The 18,736-nt window shown below is 52.5% G+C and overlaps 1 protein-coding gene across 8 annotated transcripts in view; it reads right to left on the bottom strand.

The window, feature by feature from the left end:
- The window catches only part of PLEC (plectin), a 112,544-nt gene that overhangs the window by 29,594 nt on the left and 64,214 nt on the right, over positions 1–18,736 (bottom strand). For 7 of the 8 annotated variants that reach the window (XM_027857743.1, XM_027857747.1, XM_027857742.1 and 4 more), the window contains exons 2-16: positions 18,076–18,137; positions 17,252–17,341; positions 14,455–14,532; positions 13,932–14,024; positions 11,538–11,704; positions 8,363–8,478; positions 8,148–8,254; positions 7,905–8,024; positions 6,363–6,458; positions 4,203–4,330; positions 3,705–3,798; positions 3,105–3,259; positions 469–772; positions 264–341; positions 14–175 (exon numbers count right to left, since the gene is read on the bottom strand). In XM_027857743.1, the coding sequence (XP_027713544.1) occupies positions 14–175; positions 264–341; positions 469–772; positions 3,105–3,259; positions 3,705–3,798; positions 4,203–4,330; positions 6,363–6,458; positions 7,905–8,024; positions 8,148–8,254; positions 8,363–8,478; positions 11,538–11,704; positions 13,932–14,024; positions 14,455–14,532; positions 17,252–17,341; positions 18,076–18,137 (1,850 nt within the window). Of the gene's footprint in view, positions 1–13; positions 176–263; positions 342–468; positions 773–3,104; positions 3,260–3,704; positions 3,799–4,202; positions 4,331–6,362; positions 6,459–7,904; positions 8,025–8,147; positions 8,255–8,362; positions 8,479–8,792; positions 9,114–11,537; positions 11,705–13,931; positions 14,025–14,454; positions 14,533–17,251; positions 17,342–18,075; positions 18,138–18,736 lie in introns of those variants that run through there. The other variant, XM_027857749.1, reaches the window with a different exon arrangement.

Below are 18,736 nucleotides of genomic sequence, written 5' to 3'. Positions count from 1 at the left end.
TCCTACCCCCTACCGAATAGCTGTCCTTCTTGGCTGCCATGTTACTGTTGCGTTCACTCCAGTCATAGCTGACTTCTTCTTCTTCCTTCTCATTCAGCCACATCAGCTCTTTGGTGGCCGCTGCCACAAAGCCATGCAGGCTCTCCAGACCCCGCAGCCGGGCCTTAGAGGTGTTCTACAGATCCGAGCAGGAAAGGTAGAGGTCAGAGGTGAAGTCTCCCTTTAGCTCTGCACTGTCCCCACCACGGCCCCACTTTTCTCACCAGCAGCTTGGCATACTGTAGGTCCAATTTGCCCAGGCAGTCCCTGTAGGCCCCTCTGGTGGCTGGAGAGAGCTGGCTCTGTGGGGAAGGAAGAGAGAATGAAGCTTCCTCTGCCCTGTACAGCCTGGAAAACAGGCCTAAGGTAGCAGAGGGGAGGGGGGGAGGCAGAGTATTAGTTCAATCTGTGTGCTTGGCTTCAGCTCACCTCATCTGCCCGTGCTCGCTCAATCTTGGCCCGGAATTCCTCGATGGACTGGTGCAGGCCCCGGTGGCTGCCCAGCTGTGACTCCACACTGGGGAGGTCCACGCCCCACTCTGCCCCATCCAGCCGCCGCTGGTTCTCCTCCACCCAGGCCAGTAGGTCTTGCAGGTAGCGTAGTGTGACATCCTCCAGGTCAGACCGCCTCTGGGAGGTCACTGTGCTCACCTGAGTCACGGGCACGCCAGCCTTGAGCCGCAGGTTGTACTCCGTGCGGATGGCCACGAGCCGCTCATGCAGGCGGTATACCCTAGGAGAGAGATGAGGAGGCCATCAGCTTTGGCCAGAGGACCTAGGGGCAGAGTGAAAACTGCAAGAATCCAGGGTGGCATCCCAGAAGAAGTCAGTAGTAAGGGTGGAAGGGGAGAGGGAAAGTTGTTTCTCTTATAATAGCCAACTCCCCACCAGCTGTACTATCTAGTACAGACCTGCACAACTTGGGAGGTAGGGGCCAAAATTAAAATAGGCTAAACTTCTTTGGGCCACAGACAGGTTTTTAGCAGCTCATTTTTTAGTGGTTCACTTTCTAAGTAAAGGTATAATTAGTGACTAAACTATTTTGCAAATAAACCACATTTTTAAAAAAGGAAAATTTCAATTAATATCAATTAATTATTACTTAAGATTTCTATTCATCATGAAATGCTCCTCTCAGACTAGAGACAGATTGGCTATGGTTGGTTGTGGCAGGTAACGTGACAAACAGGAGAGGGCACGCAGTAGCAATCCACCAGTCAAGTTACAGGATGGGCACAATAGTGACTAGTGGAAGGCAGGTTAAGTGGGGCATGGACAAAGTACTTGTTACATCTTAACTTCCTTTCATACCCTCAAAATATTTTTTTTTTTTGGCAATTAGGGTTAAGTGACTTGCCCAGGGTCACACAGCTAGTAAGTATCAAGTGTTTGGTCTGAGGCCAGATTTGAACCCGGGTCCTTCTGACTCCAGGGCCAGTGCTCCATCCACTGCGCCACCTAGCAGCCCATTGCATCCTCAGAATTTTTTACAAGCCACCTGAAATCCTTCAGCAGGCTGCAAGCAGCCCTGGGCCACATGCTGTGTGGGCCTGATGTGGTAGAAGGTAAGCTCCTTAAGGCAGGCACTGTCTTGTTTCTGTATCCCCAGGGACTAGAACAGTGACTGGCACATAGGGTGTACTTTAGAAATGTTTGTCAAACCTAATGAAATTATGCTTGTATGCAAATTTGTGCACGTCTAACGATTTGGAATCAACTCCAAACCAAGGCCTGAAACCCTCTGACGTAACCTTGGGAGAAGGAAGGAAAGGCTTCCCAGCTTCTCCAGCTTGACCTAGCCCTCGGCTCCCCACACACAGAGATGTCTGGGCCATGAGCCCAATGTAAAGCACCAGGCTCAGCCAGAAGACAGCCAGAGAGACAGCCAGGTGGTGCAACAGATAGAGCCTTGGACTTGGAGTCAGGAAGACTCGAATTCAAATCAGACTTCAGAAGAAGCTGTGTGACCCTGCACAAGTCATTCTGCCTGACTCAGTTCCCCTACCTACAAAACGGGGCTCATAACAGCACTTACCTCCCAGGTTTGTTAACTAACAAACTCGTTAAAACTAACAAAAAACAATGTCAGAGCAGAGCCGCTGCCTTGAGGGATTTGGTTTAGGGGCCCCTCCTTGGCAGAGTAAATGGAGGGTCTCGTGCATGGATAAAGCCAGTCACAAGGAAGAACAGAAGGCAGCAGGACCCGTGGTTAGTCAGGGGAGGCAGAAAGCAAGGGAGACACGAGGGACGTGATCCAGCCAAGATAGCAGCGCTGCCCGTAACCGTCCTTGGCACCCTGCCAAGACGCACTCTCATCTGTTATAGAGGGCAGCTGCTCCTTACAGCGGCCCTGGGAGGCAGGTAAGCAGGCCGGGACTGCTCCCCTACACAGATGGAAACGTGAAAGCTCTCGGAGGCCGGGGGCCCTGCCCTATCTAAATTACCTATCTCCTCCAGCACTGTGCCCAGTACAGAGGACCTGGGTTCAAATCCTGCCTCGGACACTAACTACTTGTGTGAGCTCAGCGATAGCTCAATGGCCTCCCGGGTCCTTTACAATTCTAAATCTACGATTCTATGATCCTTTCCCCTCTGTGGGCCTCAGTTTCCTCATCTGTAAAAAGAGGAGGTTGGACTAGAAGGTCTCTGAGTTCTCTTCCAGCTCTACACTCATGAGTAAGATTACTCAGCACACAGTGGGTGTTCATAAAATGCTTGCTGAATGAATGAATGAATGAATGAATGAATGAAGAGACAGTACCAGTGGCAGACTCCAGCCCAGAATTTGGGTCTCCCTTTCCTCCCTAGCCTCTCTCAATAGCACTTTGTATTTTGCCCTGTAGCTCTAGGTTGAAGGTAGAAACACGGATCATCAGCCCCACGTTAAAGCCAAGGAAACTGAGGCCCGGCGGGTTCATGTGTCTTTCACCGGGGCACAGAGTCCGTGAGAATGGCAGAGCCAGGTCTGTAGACTGGGCCTTCTGACTTTCAGGCCAGCATCTCTTCCAGTCTAGCAGCTGCCTTCAGCCTCCAAGGGGCTCCAGATGCCCCTCTGTGCCCGTTACCTTCGGTACATCTGCTCGCCCTGGGGGTGCCGCCCATCTTTGAGGGTCTGCACATCATTGAAGAGCAGTCGGATCATGCCATCTGCCTTGTCCAGGTCCCTCTCCACTTCGCCGGCATGCTGAGGGGCTTTGCCCGAGGTTAGCAGCCGGACGTCCTGCAATGGCACAACCGTGGGTCAGAGTGGTCCTCTCAGAGCGTGCTGTGAAGACGCGGCTGCTCGGCTGCACCCACCTCCCGGAAGGTCCCAGGGTCACGGCCCTCCCAAAACCTCAACACATGACTTGGCTATGTAAGCCTTTAAACTAAGTCTTAAACACCGTATTTTCCCCAGCCTAGGGCAGAGTTCAACACTCAACAGGCCCTAGATGTCTGCTGAGGGGAATCCATTGAGCTCCACGCTTCTGGCAGCTCTGGCTTTTTAGCCCGGCAGGATCCACCCATGAGCCAAAGCAGCCTCAGGCTTGGATGAGAAAAGAAATCCCCGGCCCAGCCACACCCAGACTCTGGCCAGGCACCACCCTCTCCAGATGGCCCAGCCCCTAGGCCAGGCCGCTCCTCCCCCAGTGCCTGCTGCCCCACCCTTCTGCACCAGGCCTCACCAATTGCAGCAGGGCATCAGCCTGATTCAGCTGCTCCTCGCACAGGCCAGATTCCATCTGTAGTTTGCTCACAATTCTCTGGAGACACTCCTGCCTGCAGGACACACCCACCCCAAACCAGAGAGCTTCACTTCAGAGGCCGTGGATGGCAGGCCAGGGCACCTCAGGCTCTTTCTGTCCATCCTGGGAGTCCACCAGCAGAAAGCACAAGATGGCCCAGGGCTAGGGCCAACCCCTCCAACCTTCCCTGAGGTGGTTTTCTGTCTCCTTTCAAAGGTCCACTGCCCAAACTCTGAGTACAGCACAAGATTTTTAGTGGCAAACCGTTTCCTCTCTCGGGTGATGAGTCACCAGTGTGTGGTTCCTATTAGCCCCAGCACGGGCACCTCCCTCCAGCCTCCTGCTTCCCACCTCCCTGGCTTTCCTGGGGACCCCCTCCTCCTGCCCCATGGAAAATCTGTGGTGTCAGACCTCCCTTCCACCAGTGTCCACACCCACCTCTCAAACTCAGTTCTCAGCTGCTTCTCCCGCTCCAGGATGGCCACATGCAGCTTTCCCCATTCCTTCTCTACATCCAGAGGGTGAAAGCCTGGTGGTACCTTCAGCTGCCCGGCCTGCACAGCCCCCTGTATGAGGACAGGGAACAGGGAACAGGTTCAGAGAGTGCCCTGCCTGTCCAGCAAGGTGGGGCCCCCACAAGGTATGTTTCAGGAAGGTGGAAGGTAGGTAGGGCAAGGAGAAGGGTGGGTGCATGTGTGCGAGCTACCTGCGTGCAAACAAATAACTTGTAAAAGGACGGGCTGGTGTTCACACTCCTTGCCTCATCCCAGCTAGTCTGAGGCTTGCCTTCGTCCGGGACTATGTCTTCTGGCTCAAACTCAGGTCCAAGGAGATAATAAGTGAAAAGTACTTGGACCCCACCAAACACTAGATCCATGTGAATGGTGATTATGAGTTGTAATGGTTATAATAACAATTAAAGAGTGATCACACACCAAGGACAGTTGTCACCAAACCCTCTCTTTGGCCCCAAGGTTGCCTTGTATCTTTCTGTATTTAAAATAATAAAAACGTTGCAGCTCACACTCATGTAATGCTTTAAGGTTTATAGAACACTTTCCCCAGAAATCCAAGATCCATTACTAGATTGGCTGCAGACCAACGAACTTGTAAGCCACAGCAACTCAAAAAATATCTTTGAAGTAACAAAGGGCTTGCAATTTGCATCAGTGACCTAACCCATCTTGTTATTTTTCCTGTAGGTGTTTATGTATCTCCTCCCACCCCCAGGAGGGGGTAAGCTCCTTGAGAGCAGGAAAGTTTTCTTTCTTTGTATGTCTCCCGAAGCTTAACAGTAGATGTTTAATAAAGGCCTGGTGATTAAGTTTAACTATCAAAATGACAGATCCTTAAATCCTGCCTCAGGGTTCTCCACAACAATCTTGGAAGGAAGCCGGTGCTACATGGTATTGTCACTATTTGAGAGGTAGCCTAGCTAAGTGGGTAGAGCGCTAAGCTTGAAGACAGAAAGATCAGGGTTCAAATCTTGCCTCTGATACAGTAGCTATGTGACTCTTGACAGTATCTTGAACAGATATATAGGACTATAAAGTTTGCAAAGTGCTTTATATAATTTATCTCATTTAATCTTCACAATAACTGGGGGGGGGGGGAGGTACTATTATCTCCATTTTACAGATGAGGAAAGGTTGAGAGGTTAAGTGACTTGCCCAGGGTCAAAAAACTAGTGAGCATTTGAGATGAGATTTGAACTCACATATTCCTGACTACAAATATGATGCTTTATCCACAATACTAAGCTGCCTCTCAGGTCAGTTAATTTCTGTGTCAGGGATATGGAAAAAGACAGGGAAGGATACATATTCTAGAGGCGCCTCCAGCTGGTCTGGGGTCTCCATTCCTCCAATACGGCGTCCTCTGGCCCAAAGGACATAACGTATCAGAGCCTGGGTATATAGGCAGGGGGATGCAGCAACACTTCCTCAGAGGCCCCAAAGTTATCTCAGATCTTTCCGTGTTTATTAGCTCATATTTATAAAATGCCCTTCCCTGAAATCAGACTCATCACTAGAATTCCCCAGGACTTAGTAAGTCATAGGCAGAAGGAGTTCCCACCCCTAGGAGTTCCCTTCACTGACACCATAGACCCTGGAATATTTCAGCAGAACAGAGAGCGGACGCTTAAAGGGCAGTTACTCAGTGAGGGAGGGAGCCCAGATTCCATCCCAGGTCCCTTGAGTCCAAGTCTAGCATTTTTTTTGACAAGGTCAAGTTGCTTCTAAAGACCCTGAGTTCAAGTTTATGTTTACAGAACCCCTCCCCCAATTCTGAGCTGATGGCTTCCATATCAGGGGTCCAGAGGTATCAACACGGGGCCTACCCCCAAACCATGGTGACCGGGACAGTCATAGGGCAGCCCTGAATGTGTATGGCCCTGGGCACTGGATCGCTCCTCCTTTGGAAGATGGCGGTGAAAGATGAGGCTAAGCTTAAGCTATTAAGGAGCGAGGCTAGGGAGGGGATTGCCAACACAGAAGGAAAAGAAGACCAGAAATTGGCCAGGGGAGGATGCAGAGCCCAGCAAGCAGAGGAGCAGCTGGGCTCCTTGGGCCCCTCTGAGGAACGGCAGCCTCTCACCTCCAGTGACTGGTAAATGCTCTTGGATCGGTTCTTGTCGGCCTCCTTGGCGGGAAGCTCGGTCTCCTTAAATTTGAGGAACTGACACCAGAGGATCTGTAAAGAGATGTTGACATGAGGAGACTCCCCGAGGTCCAGCCCCCTCAGAAAGGGCGTGCAGGTCTCAAAGGAAGGGCTAGCCTTTAACTCTAAAAGGAAGGGGCTGCCTGAGGGATCTCTAAGGTTCCTTCCCAGCTCTAAGCCTGTAATCCTGTAGCCCACGAAGCCGACACTCTGAGCCCTCCCAATGGGGAAGGGCTATGTGCTGTCACTAGAGAGCCTTGGTCAGGGTCAGGGCTGGGCCCGGGCCCAGGGCAGGGTCTTGAAGGAGTACCCAGGGTGGATGGTGTTGCTGGGAGAGCAGCCTCCCGGTGATGACTAGGCTCAGGGGATGTGGACTCCCTCTCAGGACACGATATGGCCCCACTTCCCAAGGCAGCCCACTCCACTCGGGATCACTCTTCTTCCTCACTCAAAGACTAACTCTGTCTCTTTGCCGCTTTTCATCCACTACTCTCAAATCTGCCCTCTGGGGTCATGCCAAGCAAGTCTAATCTCTCTTCCACACTCGAAGATGGCTGCCATGTTCTTTCTAAATCTCCTTTTCTCCAGCTTACACTTCCTCCAAATAATCTGTACGTGGCATGATCTCATGGCCCTTCACCATCCTGGCTGCCAGGGAGGGAAGGAGGAGGAGCTGGGAATGGTTTTAAGTGTTTTAAGTGTCCAGTGGACCTGAGAGGCCGGATACCCAAACACCAGAGCCCAATGTGGGAACCTTGAGGGATGCTCCAGAGCCTGAAAAATCCCAAGAGGAAACAGGAGGCCAGGGATGGACCCACCCTGATCCCACTTCCTAAATTAGAACTCAGCACCCGTGGAAACGGGAGAGGCGGTCTTATAGTAGCAGTAGCAACAGACTCACCCTTCACCAGCACCCATCAAGATAACTCTCTGGTTAGTGTTTATACAGCACTTGCTATGTGCCAGTCACTGTGCTAAAAACTTTAAAATTATTTCATTTGATCCTCATGACAACTCTGTGAGGTAGGTGCTATTATCATCCCCATTTTTCAGATGAGGAAACTGAAGTAAACAGAGTGAAGTGACTTCCCCAGGGTCACATTGTCTGAGTCCCGATTTAAATTCAGGTCTTCCCAACTCCAGGCCCAGCGCCCGTCCACTGTGCCCCTCTGGTGGGGCTGGGCAAAGGCAGGGTAGAGGAAAGCACCATGGTAGCTTCTTGGCCCTAACACTAACCCTTCTCTACCCTGCAAAAACCCATTCCTTCTTCTTGGACCCTATCCTTCCTTCCTTCATCTACCTGTTTGTTTTTCCTATTTCAATGTTTCCTTGGTCTCTGTGCGACCCCAATGCAGCCTGGCCTGGAGAAGAGGCAGAAGCAGCGGCAAGCCTAGGCCTGTCAGAGAGCTGGTACCTCTGGGAGAAGCCTGAAGGGCAGGCTCCAGGGAGGGGCCCTGGGGCACAGGGGAAGCTGCCCACCTCTGTCTCTTCGTAGCTGGTGGCAAACTTGCGCTCCTCAAAGGCAATGATGTGCTGACGAATCCACTGTAGCAGCAACATGACCAGCTCCCGGTATTCCTGCCAGCGAAGCTGCAGCTCCTGTCCCAGGAGGCAGATCTTACAGACAGAAAGGCCTGGCCCAGGTGTCCACAGGGAGGAGCGCGAGACCCCAGAACCCTGCCCCCCACTCGGGTTGGGTCCCTCCCCACCCTCATCACTTACATTGGCCTTCACACCATCTTGCACATCAGGTACCCGGGGCATGGCATCATACAGGGACGACACGTAGGTGATGATAGACTTTTCATCCGGCTGAGGTACGTCCACATCTGCCAGGGAAGAGATGAGGTTGGGAACTTAAAGGGGTGCAGGCCCACCTCAGGGAAGAAGAGGGAACAAGCAGACCTGGGCCAGCCCACCTTAAAGGGACCACGTACCCTCAGGGTCCAGCAGCCGGGTGACCCCCAGCTCTCGCTCAGCCACATTGAACGCCTGGTCCAGATTCTCCAGGTTGCTCTGCTGGTAGACTTTGTTCATGTCGATGAGCATGGGCCTGTAGGAAGAAAGGAGGGACGGCACCGGGTTCAGAGGCCACAACACACAGGGTACCTCAGTCCCCTCACTGGGGTGGCTAGATGGTCTGGGGTCCCTCAAGGAGTCCCCACTCTAACACTGCCTGGACCCTCACCCCCTACCCAAGCAAATGAAGGAGAGAAGAGGTAGTGGGGGAAGAAACAGAAGAAGGGGGAGACAGGGAGGAAACGAGAGAAGAGGGGGAGGGATAAAGGGCAGAAGAAAAGGAGCTGAGAAGGGGCCCAAGGAGGGGGAGCAGGAAGGGCAGGAGGGAGAGAAGCCCAGGGCGCCTACAGCTGTCGGCAGCGCAGAGTGGAATGTACAGAATACACTTCACCACTCAGGTAACTCTCTCCACCATCCTGGAGGCCATTGAGCGGCAGTTGGTCCTGGGCTCCAGACGGGCGACTGTCCTCACACAACATCAGCACCCGTTCTTCCCTGCCACCGGCAGGCCTGGGCCCCTTCTTCCAGGCCCCCTTCTTCTGCTTCCCCTTCACTAGAGCACTCATGTCCCCTCTCTGCCTGTGGGTGTCTCCCGTCCCCTGCCCCTCTCCCAGGACAGCAGTTCTGGTCCCAGTGCCCGAGCAGTCCCAAGGCACCACTTGACTAGTCGACTGGCCTCACTCTGGGCTTCTGGAGCGGGGGAGCTGGTTAGCTCCTCCCGCTGAGCTCAAGTTTAAGGCAGGGGTTGGAAGGAGGCAGACAGAAACCTGCACGGACTCGCTCCCTTCCCTGGTCCCTCCCTCCCATCCAGGAGAAGCCATAGAGCAGTCATAGCCTGGAGCAGCCCGCTCCCACACTACCCCACCCCACCCATTCCACCACCAGCCTGGCAGCAGGCAGGATCTGTCCCTCCCCTCAAGGGCTCCCCCACTGCAGTGCCGGGCCTGGCCCAGCCTGCCTAGTCAGGGACAGGCAGCATAAGATGCCACAACTTGCCTACAATTTTGTCGACTTTGCAATAAAGGAGTCTCAGGTAGCCCACCCAGCCACACACCCCACATGAGAAGCAATAAAAGCAGCAGTCACATGTCTCCACCCCCTCCCTATAGTGTGGTCTGTGTCTGTTCTAGCAAGGGAGTGAGGCCTGTCACCCTAGGAGCCTGAGCAGGAAACCTGGGGAGACCAGGATAGATGACCCCCTTCCTTACTCACCAGGTTCTTATAACAATAATAGCTAGGCATTTATATAGCACTTTAAGGTTTGCAAAGAAACTCACACGTGTTATCTCATTTAATCCTTTACCTCCATTTTACAGAAGAGGAAACTGGGGCACAAAAAGGTTGACTTGTCCAGAGTCACACAACTATTAAGTGTCTCAGGCAGCATTTGAACTCATGTCTTATTGATTCCAACACTCAATGCTCCGCATCCAGGGAGACAATAGGTAGGCTGTTAAGATGTACAGATGGATTGGGGTACAGGGTATGGGGTCAGCCACTCCCCTGATCCCTCTCCTGGTCAGATTTTAAGGGGAGAATCAACTCCATGGGTACCTCTGAGGGCCAAACCTTATTTATGGAGCAGAGCCAAGGCTGGGGGGTGTATCTTGGTAGGAAATGAAGGGGTCTGCCCTATGTCATGGAAATCCAGAGCCCTCCAAAGCAGGGGACATAGGCTGAGACTCCCTAGGGAATGGTAATTAGCAGGGCGGGCCACGTATGGGTAGCCACCAGCTAGGTGTCCCAACATGCTTCCTCCAAAGGGAATGCAGAGCCTGGGGCCAAGGCTGGGGCCAGACGCCAACATATATGACAAGGCAGAAGGGAGAAAAAAAGGAAGAAAGGGAAGGAGGGACCCACAGGAAGGGACAGATAGTGTGGTGGAAGAGAAAGAGCACTGGTTTTAGAGATAAAAGTTCTGGGTTCAGAATATGCCTCTGTCACTTAACTAGCTGGGTGACCTTAGGCAAGTGAACCAACCTCAGTATCCTCCATTAGATGAGAGGGGAGGGGTTGGACTGGGGGAGTTTTAAGGTCCAAGCTCTACTTCTACGATCCTGAGGAAATGTGAGACTCAAGAACTGGACTGCTACAGGTCTCCAGAGGGCCAGGGCCTCCCCACAGTTTGACCAGGAGCAGTCTCCAGGCCAAAAGCCAGTGCCTGTGGCCTTAAGGGTAACAGTACAATGATAAGAGTAATGGTCAGGGCAGGCACTTAGCACAGTACTTGGCCCATAGGAAGAGCTTAATAAATGTTTATTGATCGATTATTGATGAAGAGCCAAGGAAAAAACCAACTCTGCCTCTCTCCCACCTCCTCACCCCTGGAAAAGGCTGCCCTACTGCTTGCTGGCTTGTCACAAAACTTCAGAAACAGGTTTTAGAGCTGAAAGGGGACTCTGAGGTCATCCCCTCATTTTACGAATGAGGAATCTGAGTCTCAGAGAGATTAAGTAGCTTGTCCTAAGTATCTGAGGCAGGAATCAAACCCAGATCTTCTTGACTCTTAGAGCACCAGGCCCAGAGTTAAGAAGACCCGAGTTCAAATCTGGCCTTGGACACTTACTAGCTGTGTGAACCTGGGCAAGTCATTTAACCCGTGTTTGCCTCATTTTCCTCATCTGTCAAATGGGGATCATAATAACACCTACCTCCCAGATGAGGGTCAAATGAGGTAACAATTTTAAAGTGCTTAGCACAGTGTCTGACACATAGTAGGTGCTATTAAATGTCAGCTATTATTACTATGCCAAGATGCTCCAATGCTCTTACCCTAGCATTCAAAGCCCTCTGAATTCTGAATTCTGAATCAATTTCTCCAACCTCATGTGTCTTCTGCTCCAGCCATGCTGAGTAAGTAACTCACCCCAAGGCCTCTCAGTGTCTGTTATCTAGGCATCATTTAACTTTCTGCAGGAGTGTGTCCTGTCTGTCCCTCTAGATTGTGAGTCCTTCGGAACCAAGGGCTGGGTCTCACACCTCCATGTAGTCTTCCATGCAGCTCCAGCACCTGATACATGGTCCTCCCCTACTGGGGACCCTAGGAGGACTCAAGAGGTGGGTGAGATTGCCCAGGGTCTGCCCTGCCCTTACTTGTGCCGATGAATGATGGCATTGAAGAGGCGCCCATCCCGCCAGCTAGCAGTGAAGTTGTCACAGCGCAGGCCCTGGTAGCCTTCCACCATCCGCTGAGACCACAGCAGCAGCTTCTCCTTGGCAGTCATATCTTCGGACTGGCCACTCACCTGGATGTCTGAGATCTGAAAGGAAGGAGTATGAAGAAGTGTGAGGTCCTGGTAAGAAGCTGCTGGGCCCAGACCTCAGGTTGTCTCCAGTAGGAAGCAAATGAGGGGTGAGCATACCTCAGCCCAGAAGAGAGAAGACAGACCTTCCCCTAACCCAGGCCCATTTAGGGCTCAGGAACAGAAAGTCATCTGACACAAGCTCCTCATGTTGGATTGAGCACAGTTCTTCTTCTCAGCACAAACTTTAGCAGCCCTGGCCATCCTGTCTATTCCCTCCCCTCCCCACAGGGACAAGACCAAGGGTCAGCCATTAAAACTCAAGCCTTAAAAGTGAGTTGGGCAGCCCTGAGCAGAGCCACATCCTACAGCAGGACCTCTAAGCCACAGGCCATCCCTTCCTCCTTCCCAAACATGAGGAGACAAGTGGGCTGGGTACTGGACTGGCAGGCCAGGATGGTACCGCCTATTCATGAGTGACTCTGAGCCCATAAAGAAGAGAGGTGGCAAAGGGCATCATCTTAGGGTCAGACAGCTCTTCCAAGCCTCCTGAGGCAGAGGAAGGAGCCAGAAAAGGGCAGTCCCTTTAGGGAATGCAGAGCCTCCCTAGGTGGGCGCTAAGAGCACCCTGCAAGGCCTCCCTCTCTCCCTGACTCCTGTCCAGGCAGCTCTGTCCATATATATCTATCTCTTACTCCAAAATCTGCCTGCTCATCTCTCCATCTGGCTAGTGACCTCCCTTTTGGAATGTCTGTCTATACATGTGTGCACACATGTCTGGGAACCCAGCTCTAACGACTATGCCATAATGGCCACAATAGTGTAGCTATGCCTCTTGGGTACCCGGCGGTCCCATTCTTCTGTCTGTCTGTCTCTCATTGACTCAGGCCACTGTGCCAACCAGACTCCACCCCGTACAGGAATCAGATGTGTTTCCTGTGCTTTTGGTAGTGGTTGGCACCGGATAGCAATGAGTCAGCCCAACCTCTGAGCCTTCACTTCTCCAAAGCATTTCCCCTCCGGGGGTGGCAGCTGTTTTCCCTCTCTGAGCACATTCCTGGATGGATAGGCACTGCCATTCATAGGAAAGGCCAGAGGGTACTAGTAGCCCAAGAACATGGATGTTGAGGGAGGAAGGCTCCCACCCCAGCCCCTGGAGCACAGAGACACAGGGTACTCTGAATACCCTGAAAACAGTCACACTTAAGAAAGAGACCCCCACAAAGCTTAGCTCTTCCTGGCTCCACTCCCCACTGGGATGGGCTAGTCTCCAAATCCCAGGGCAGAATCACGTGTTGTTCCCATTTCCTTGCAGCCTAGTCGACTCCATGCCTAGATAGATGGAAGGCTCTCTGAGACCAGGGACCATTGTACTTCTGTCTCTATATCCCCAGAACCTAGTTCAGTGCCCAGCACAAGGTGGAAGCTTAAAAAATACTTGTGTTAACTGCCACCCCAGGGAGGAGGGCACCTCCTATGTTCTTTGCCTCATACAGTCTAACATTTCCCAGTTGTTCCATGTGGGTATGCTATCTTTCTGACTAGAATGTAAGCCTCTTGAAGGCAGGAGCAGTGTCATTCTTCTTTATGTCCACCACAGCACAAAGCACATAGTCCATGCTTAAGAAAGACTTACTGATTCTTGAACTGCTTAACAGGAAGCCTCTTTCATTGCCTCAGAGCCATCATCCCCTGCTATATTCCCCCTACTATACATAAGAAAGCCCCCAGGGCTATGTATATTTCTAGGCATCACCTGACATGGCCTTTCACTTTCTTATAGTCCTCTAGATCTTTCTTCTTGATGTCTAGCTGCCAGTGTCCCCACTGCCTTCAATCCCAAAGAGAGCCTCCTTTCACAGACCAGAACCCTACAGCTAGAAGGGATCTCAGAGGGCATCTAGTTCAACCCCCTTATTTCACAGATGAGGGAACTGAAGTCAAGGAAGGTTAAATGATTTACCCAAGGTTAAACAGCTAGAGATGGGGTTTGAATTCATATATTCTGACTCCAAAGTCAGGGTTTTTTTCCACCATACCACACTGCTTGCCTCCCCAAGGTGGGTTTTGTGAGGCTAGCTACACCATCAGGTTTTCTAGTTCCCCTTAATATGACAGGAGTCCAAGGCCTTCACCCTCCCCCAGGACCCCACACCCTCCTGCTCCCTCAGCTCCCTGGGCAGCTTCATCCTTGAACATCAGCAAACGGTCTACAAGCAGGGTTCAGAGAAGGCAGCTTCCTGACCTGGAAGTGCAAGATGATGGTCCATATCAAACCCAGGGTGAGCTTGGGGTTGCCATCAGCAATATCATCGTTCCTGATGTTCACCAGTTTCACCTGCAACCAAATTTCCAGATGTGTCACTTACAATCCCAGACCCAGCTCTGGACCCTGACCAAGCCAGGTATTCAGAGGGGCTAGGCACCTGTGGATTATCAGGCCAGAAAGTCCAGTGGTCAGGGTGAGGCCCCTGAATGATCAGGAAACAGAAGCTGGGAGTTGGATTCCAGGAATACTTAGAGAGAAAAGGCCTTTTGGTCAAAGTTAGACCCCATGGATGGTCAGGATTACACTTCAGAGTGTGGCTTTATCTACAACTACATTTCCATATGTGATACCCCTCAGGAGTCCTAGGATCCCAGAACTGGGCATGAGGCTCCTAACCAGGGAAGGCCGGGTATTAAAAGGAGCCAAGGCCCTGGAGATGTTCAGAACAGAGGGACTCTGGGTCTATCCCAAAATACTCAGGGCAGATAGTATGTCTCACCTGTCGATGTCTGAGGTAGTCCAGGGCAATTTGGACATTCTGTAGCTTATGGAAGCGCATTCTCCCTTTCTCCCGCGGCTAAGAGGGAAGAAAGAAGAAAAGCAAACTAGATGAAAATTTCTCCTGTGGGTGGGGAGGAACCAGGACCTCTTTGGCCCTAAGATCTCTTGTAGTTTTTTTTCCTTATTTTCTACTCATACACACACACACACACACACACACACACACACATTTCCAAAGGTTCCTCCACTCCCACCCCCCGGGGATGCTCAGAACAGGCAGCTCACACACTGACCCTTCCCCCACCCAACTCCCACTCCCACCTCTTAGCCTCTACATGCAGTCTGGCCTCCTGGGACCACGGCTCACCTGAACTAGAGGCGAGTGTGCCCACCAGACACTCCTCACAGAAGCTGCCCTGCTCTGAGCAAGACTCGCCCCACCACCCGCAGGCTAGAGTCAAGGGCTGGTTATACTCAAATGCAATCAGCTGAACTCACTATCCACAGAACTAAAGCAGGTACCTCAGGACTATGTGCCCCCTAGGCCCTTAGTTCTCTGCAGGCAGCTGCCCTGCCCTCCCTTCATTCTTCATCAAGTGGGGCAAGCTGGGAAGGGGGGAGAGGAGGGGGAAAGGAGGGAGGTTCTGGAGAAGGAGAAGGAACACAGAGGGAAGCTGCCTCATAACACAAGATGGGGGAACAGGAAGGACCCAACTACCATGGAGCCACCTTTACTCCTTTAGAGGATAGGACAGGAGTCCAGACTCTACCTAGTCAAGGGAAAGGCACAGAGTTTCCCCGGGAAATCCTGCTGCTTGTGTTGGTCTTAGGCTGAGGGAAGGAAGGGGTTTGTAAGGAAACAATAGCAAGGAAACCCTAGTCTGGCTGAGTAGCCCCTCCTCCAATCCCCCAAAGACAACTGGACTTTGCTTCCTTCTCAGCAACAAGGACTAGAGCATGACCCATGACCCAAGGTCCCAGGGCCCTCCTTCTCTCCCACCAACAGGCCCTGACGGCTAAGGTCTCTAACAAATACCCACAAGCCTGAGCTCAACCCCCACTGTAGAAATACAGTCCTTTCTGGAATGGAGCCCTGAAACCCTGTTAGGTAGAGGCCTAGGAGCCAGCCTGGGCCATACCTACCCATTAAGTCAAGGAGAGTTAGGAGGCCAGGGCCTCTGGTGGGAGCTTGGTCTCTAATCCTTTCCCGTGGTGCTCACCATTACCACATGGCAGCCCTGTCTCCTCAAACAGACTATATGGGAGTTCCCTGAGGAGCAGGGCCTTCCAACTCTCCTCTTCACCCCCACCCCTGCCCCTCGCTTCTCTAGAACAGGGATGACCACACTGCAAGTGCTGAGTAAGGATACTGAACAGCACCGAGGAGTTCTAGGAACCTTTCCCCTTCCTCCCATCCCTGTCCCCCTCATCTCCTCCCAGGCTGCTATCCATGGTAATGTACCCAATCCCAGAACCCTGGACACTCAGAAGACATTCTTGCCTCTCCCCGAGCAAGAACTCCCTTTACCACCTCCCTGAAAGTCTTTTAGCCTCTGCTTGAAGACCACTGGTGATGGGCACTATCTCTTAAAGCAATCCATTCCACTTTTGAATAGCTCTAACTATTAGCAAGATTTTTCTCATATCAAAGTAAAATTGGTAACTCTACCCACTGCCTCTAGTCAGGCACCCTCTGGAACCTAAGGCAAGTGAAAGGGGAACCCAAGACCCTAGCGTCCCTGTATACACGTCATCCAGCTGCATGCACACACAACCTATCAAGGCCACACACCCATGCCAGCTGTTAGTTAGCAGAGGTAGTAGCACAGCTATGATTGGCTGCTTGGGGCATGATGTCATTTATAGACAATCTTCTTCAGCTGCTCTCCCGCAAAAATCCCGCATACATCCCCCCCTGGGGGGGTCAGGCTGACATCATGGCCGCAGCAGCCAATGGCAGAGCCACATGTCCTGGGACATGTCACACTCGGGCCGCCCCGCCGAGGGCAAACAGGACAGAATCACTCACCAGGCGCAAGTTCCTGATTACGTCACGTTCCCTCGGCTGCCCGGCCGGAGCGGGGCGGGCAGTAGGCAAAGGGTAAAGGGCAGAGGTCAGGGGTCAGAGTCCAAAGCCGCAGAGAAGTCAAAGCAGAGTGTACAATGAGGTTAATATGTTAGGGCCTGGCTAGGTCAGCCCAGGCAGGAGGGCCAGGGTTCCCAGCCCTAAGGGGAAGGAGAGGGGAGGGGAAAGAAGAGCAGGCAAGTAACTTAGAGGACCCATGAGGACAACTCACAGATCAAGGGAGGGCTGCAGGAGTCCATAGCATGTCAAGGGGCCAGGCCAAAGGTTGTTGGACAATAGGTTCTGGCAGGGCAGGACAAACAAGCAAGTGGGATGGACCCCAGCTCTGGGGGGAGACCCTTAAGGTCATGACTGTACCGAGGACCCAGAAGCCGGGCAGACCAGAACAGCCTTAGTCCTGAAGGCAAGCAGGACATGGACACCTGGCTGGGGCTTCCCTGGGAGGGAAGCAAGATCCCAGAATCTTTCTGGGACAGACAGGGCCAGAGGGGAGCCCTGGTTCCCAACTACTGCCAGGAGAAGAAACATCTTCCTGGAACAAGGAAGGAAGAACACCGTGGGACAAGGGGAAGCTGGCTGGGACGTTCAGGAGTGAGGGCTAGGGAGGATGAGCCAGGCCAGAGGGAGGGGTCCCAAAAGGAAAAGCCGTCACCCAGGGGAAAGCAAGCGAGCAAAGCAGGCAGTCCCCCAAGGCCCTGGGGTCACATACCAGGCTATCCCCTGAAAGCACTTCCAGGAGGGAGATGAGGTTGTGGCCATCTCGGAGGTCTTCATATAGGTCACTGATGTGTCGCTGCGCCTATGGGAAGAAGTCTGACAGTCAGCCAGGTGTGCTAAGTATGACTGGCGGCAGAGGGGTGGCAAACACCCACATGTCCAAGCAACTAAAGAACCCAAGGCAGGGTCCTGAAGCCAAGGATAGAAGGGGGAGGGCCCTGAGGCCCAAGGCCACTGAACCATTAAGACCTACCCCTCCTTCCCCTCCCCAGGGCAGGCTGGGCTGTGGAGAATGGGATGGCACAGCACTCATCGCCTGGGTAGGATGAGCGGTCCTGCCAAACAGGGGAAGAGAGGGAAAGAGCAAGGAAAGTACAAGGTAGGATGCCAACCCCCTCCACCCCCAAGGCAGCAAGTCAACTACCTACCTCTGCTCTCCAGTGCTACAAGGAACCAACCAGGAGGGAGGGAAGAAGGAGAGAGACAGTGGGCAGGAACAGAGAGAAAGAAAGGGAAGGAGCAGGAACAATGGAAGGAAGGAAGACAGAAAAGAGTAATATTTCAGATAGATGAAGGAAAATGAACAGACTTGCAAGATGCAGGGCATGGCCATGAACGGCCCAGAAGATGCCTGGCAAGGTCAGCAGAGCAGCCCAGGACTGAGCCAGCCTGGGGCCACAGGCTCCCCAACCCCGTCCCCACCCCCCTGCTTGGCTCCTGGGGCTTCTGCTTCTCTCCTCTTCCTCCCCCACTCAGCCAAGCAGCTAGAGGCCAGGGAGCCACCCAGAACCCTAGACTGCCCTCGCCCCTCCATACCTTGATGAGATGCTTGTTGACCCACTTGGTGAAGGTTTTCTTCTGCACCCGGTCCCGCTCATCTGGTTGGAGAGAAAGGTCAAGGTTAGTCTGAGGCTGGGGAGGACAGAAGGGGTGATCATTCTAGCCAGAGAGATAGCCCTGAGGCAGTATGACTCACTCACACTCTGACTGAGGGAATCATAGGAAGTGGGTAATCCAGGGAAGGGGAGTGAGGACGGGGGAATCCCAATGGGCCATCTGAGCCAAAGGAGCTGCTCCCATCTATTCCATTGACCACCAGGGGCCAAGAATGACAACTAACAGTAGCAGTTCCCATCTTTCTCACTCTTTATGGCCAAAAGATACTTTCATATACATTTGATCCTTATAAAATCCTAAGAGAGAGATAAAGCTTCACTATTCCCACTTTACAGATGAAGAAATTGAGGCTCGGCGAGGTAAAGTGACTTGTCCAAAATTGTACAGCTATTAGACAGTGGTGGACCCATTTGCTGGGACCAGGGCCAATGGTAGTGCCTCAGTAATGCAGCAATACTCTAGCTTCTGAAGAATCTATCCACAGGCCCTAATCCCATAAACCATAACCAGGAGAAACTCTTGGGCACAAAAATTCCCAGGGATGTCTCCTTGTGAAGGACCCTTCTCTACTCCCTCCATC

Source organism: Vombatus ursinus, unplaced genomic scaffold (assembly GCF_900497805.2).
Source record: "Vombatus ursinus unplaced genomic scaffold, bare-nosed wombat genome assembly UNPS02012319.1, whole genome shotgun sequence".
In the NCBI taxonomy this organism is placed as follows: Eukaryota; Metazoa; Chordata; class Mammalia; order Diprotodontia; family Vombatidae; genus Vombatus; species Vombatus ursinus.
The sequence above is the reverse complement of the archived record's forward strand: the minus strand, read 5'-3'. Positions and strand labels throughout refer to the sequence as shown.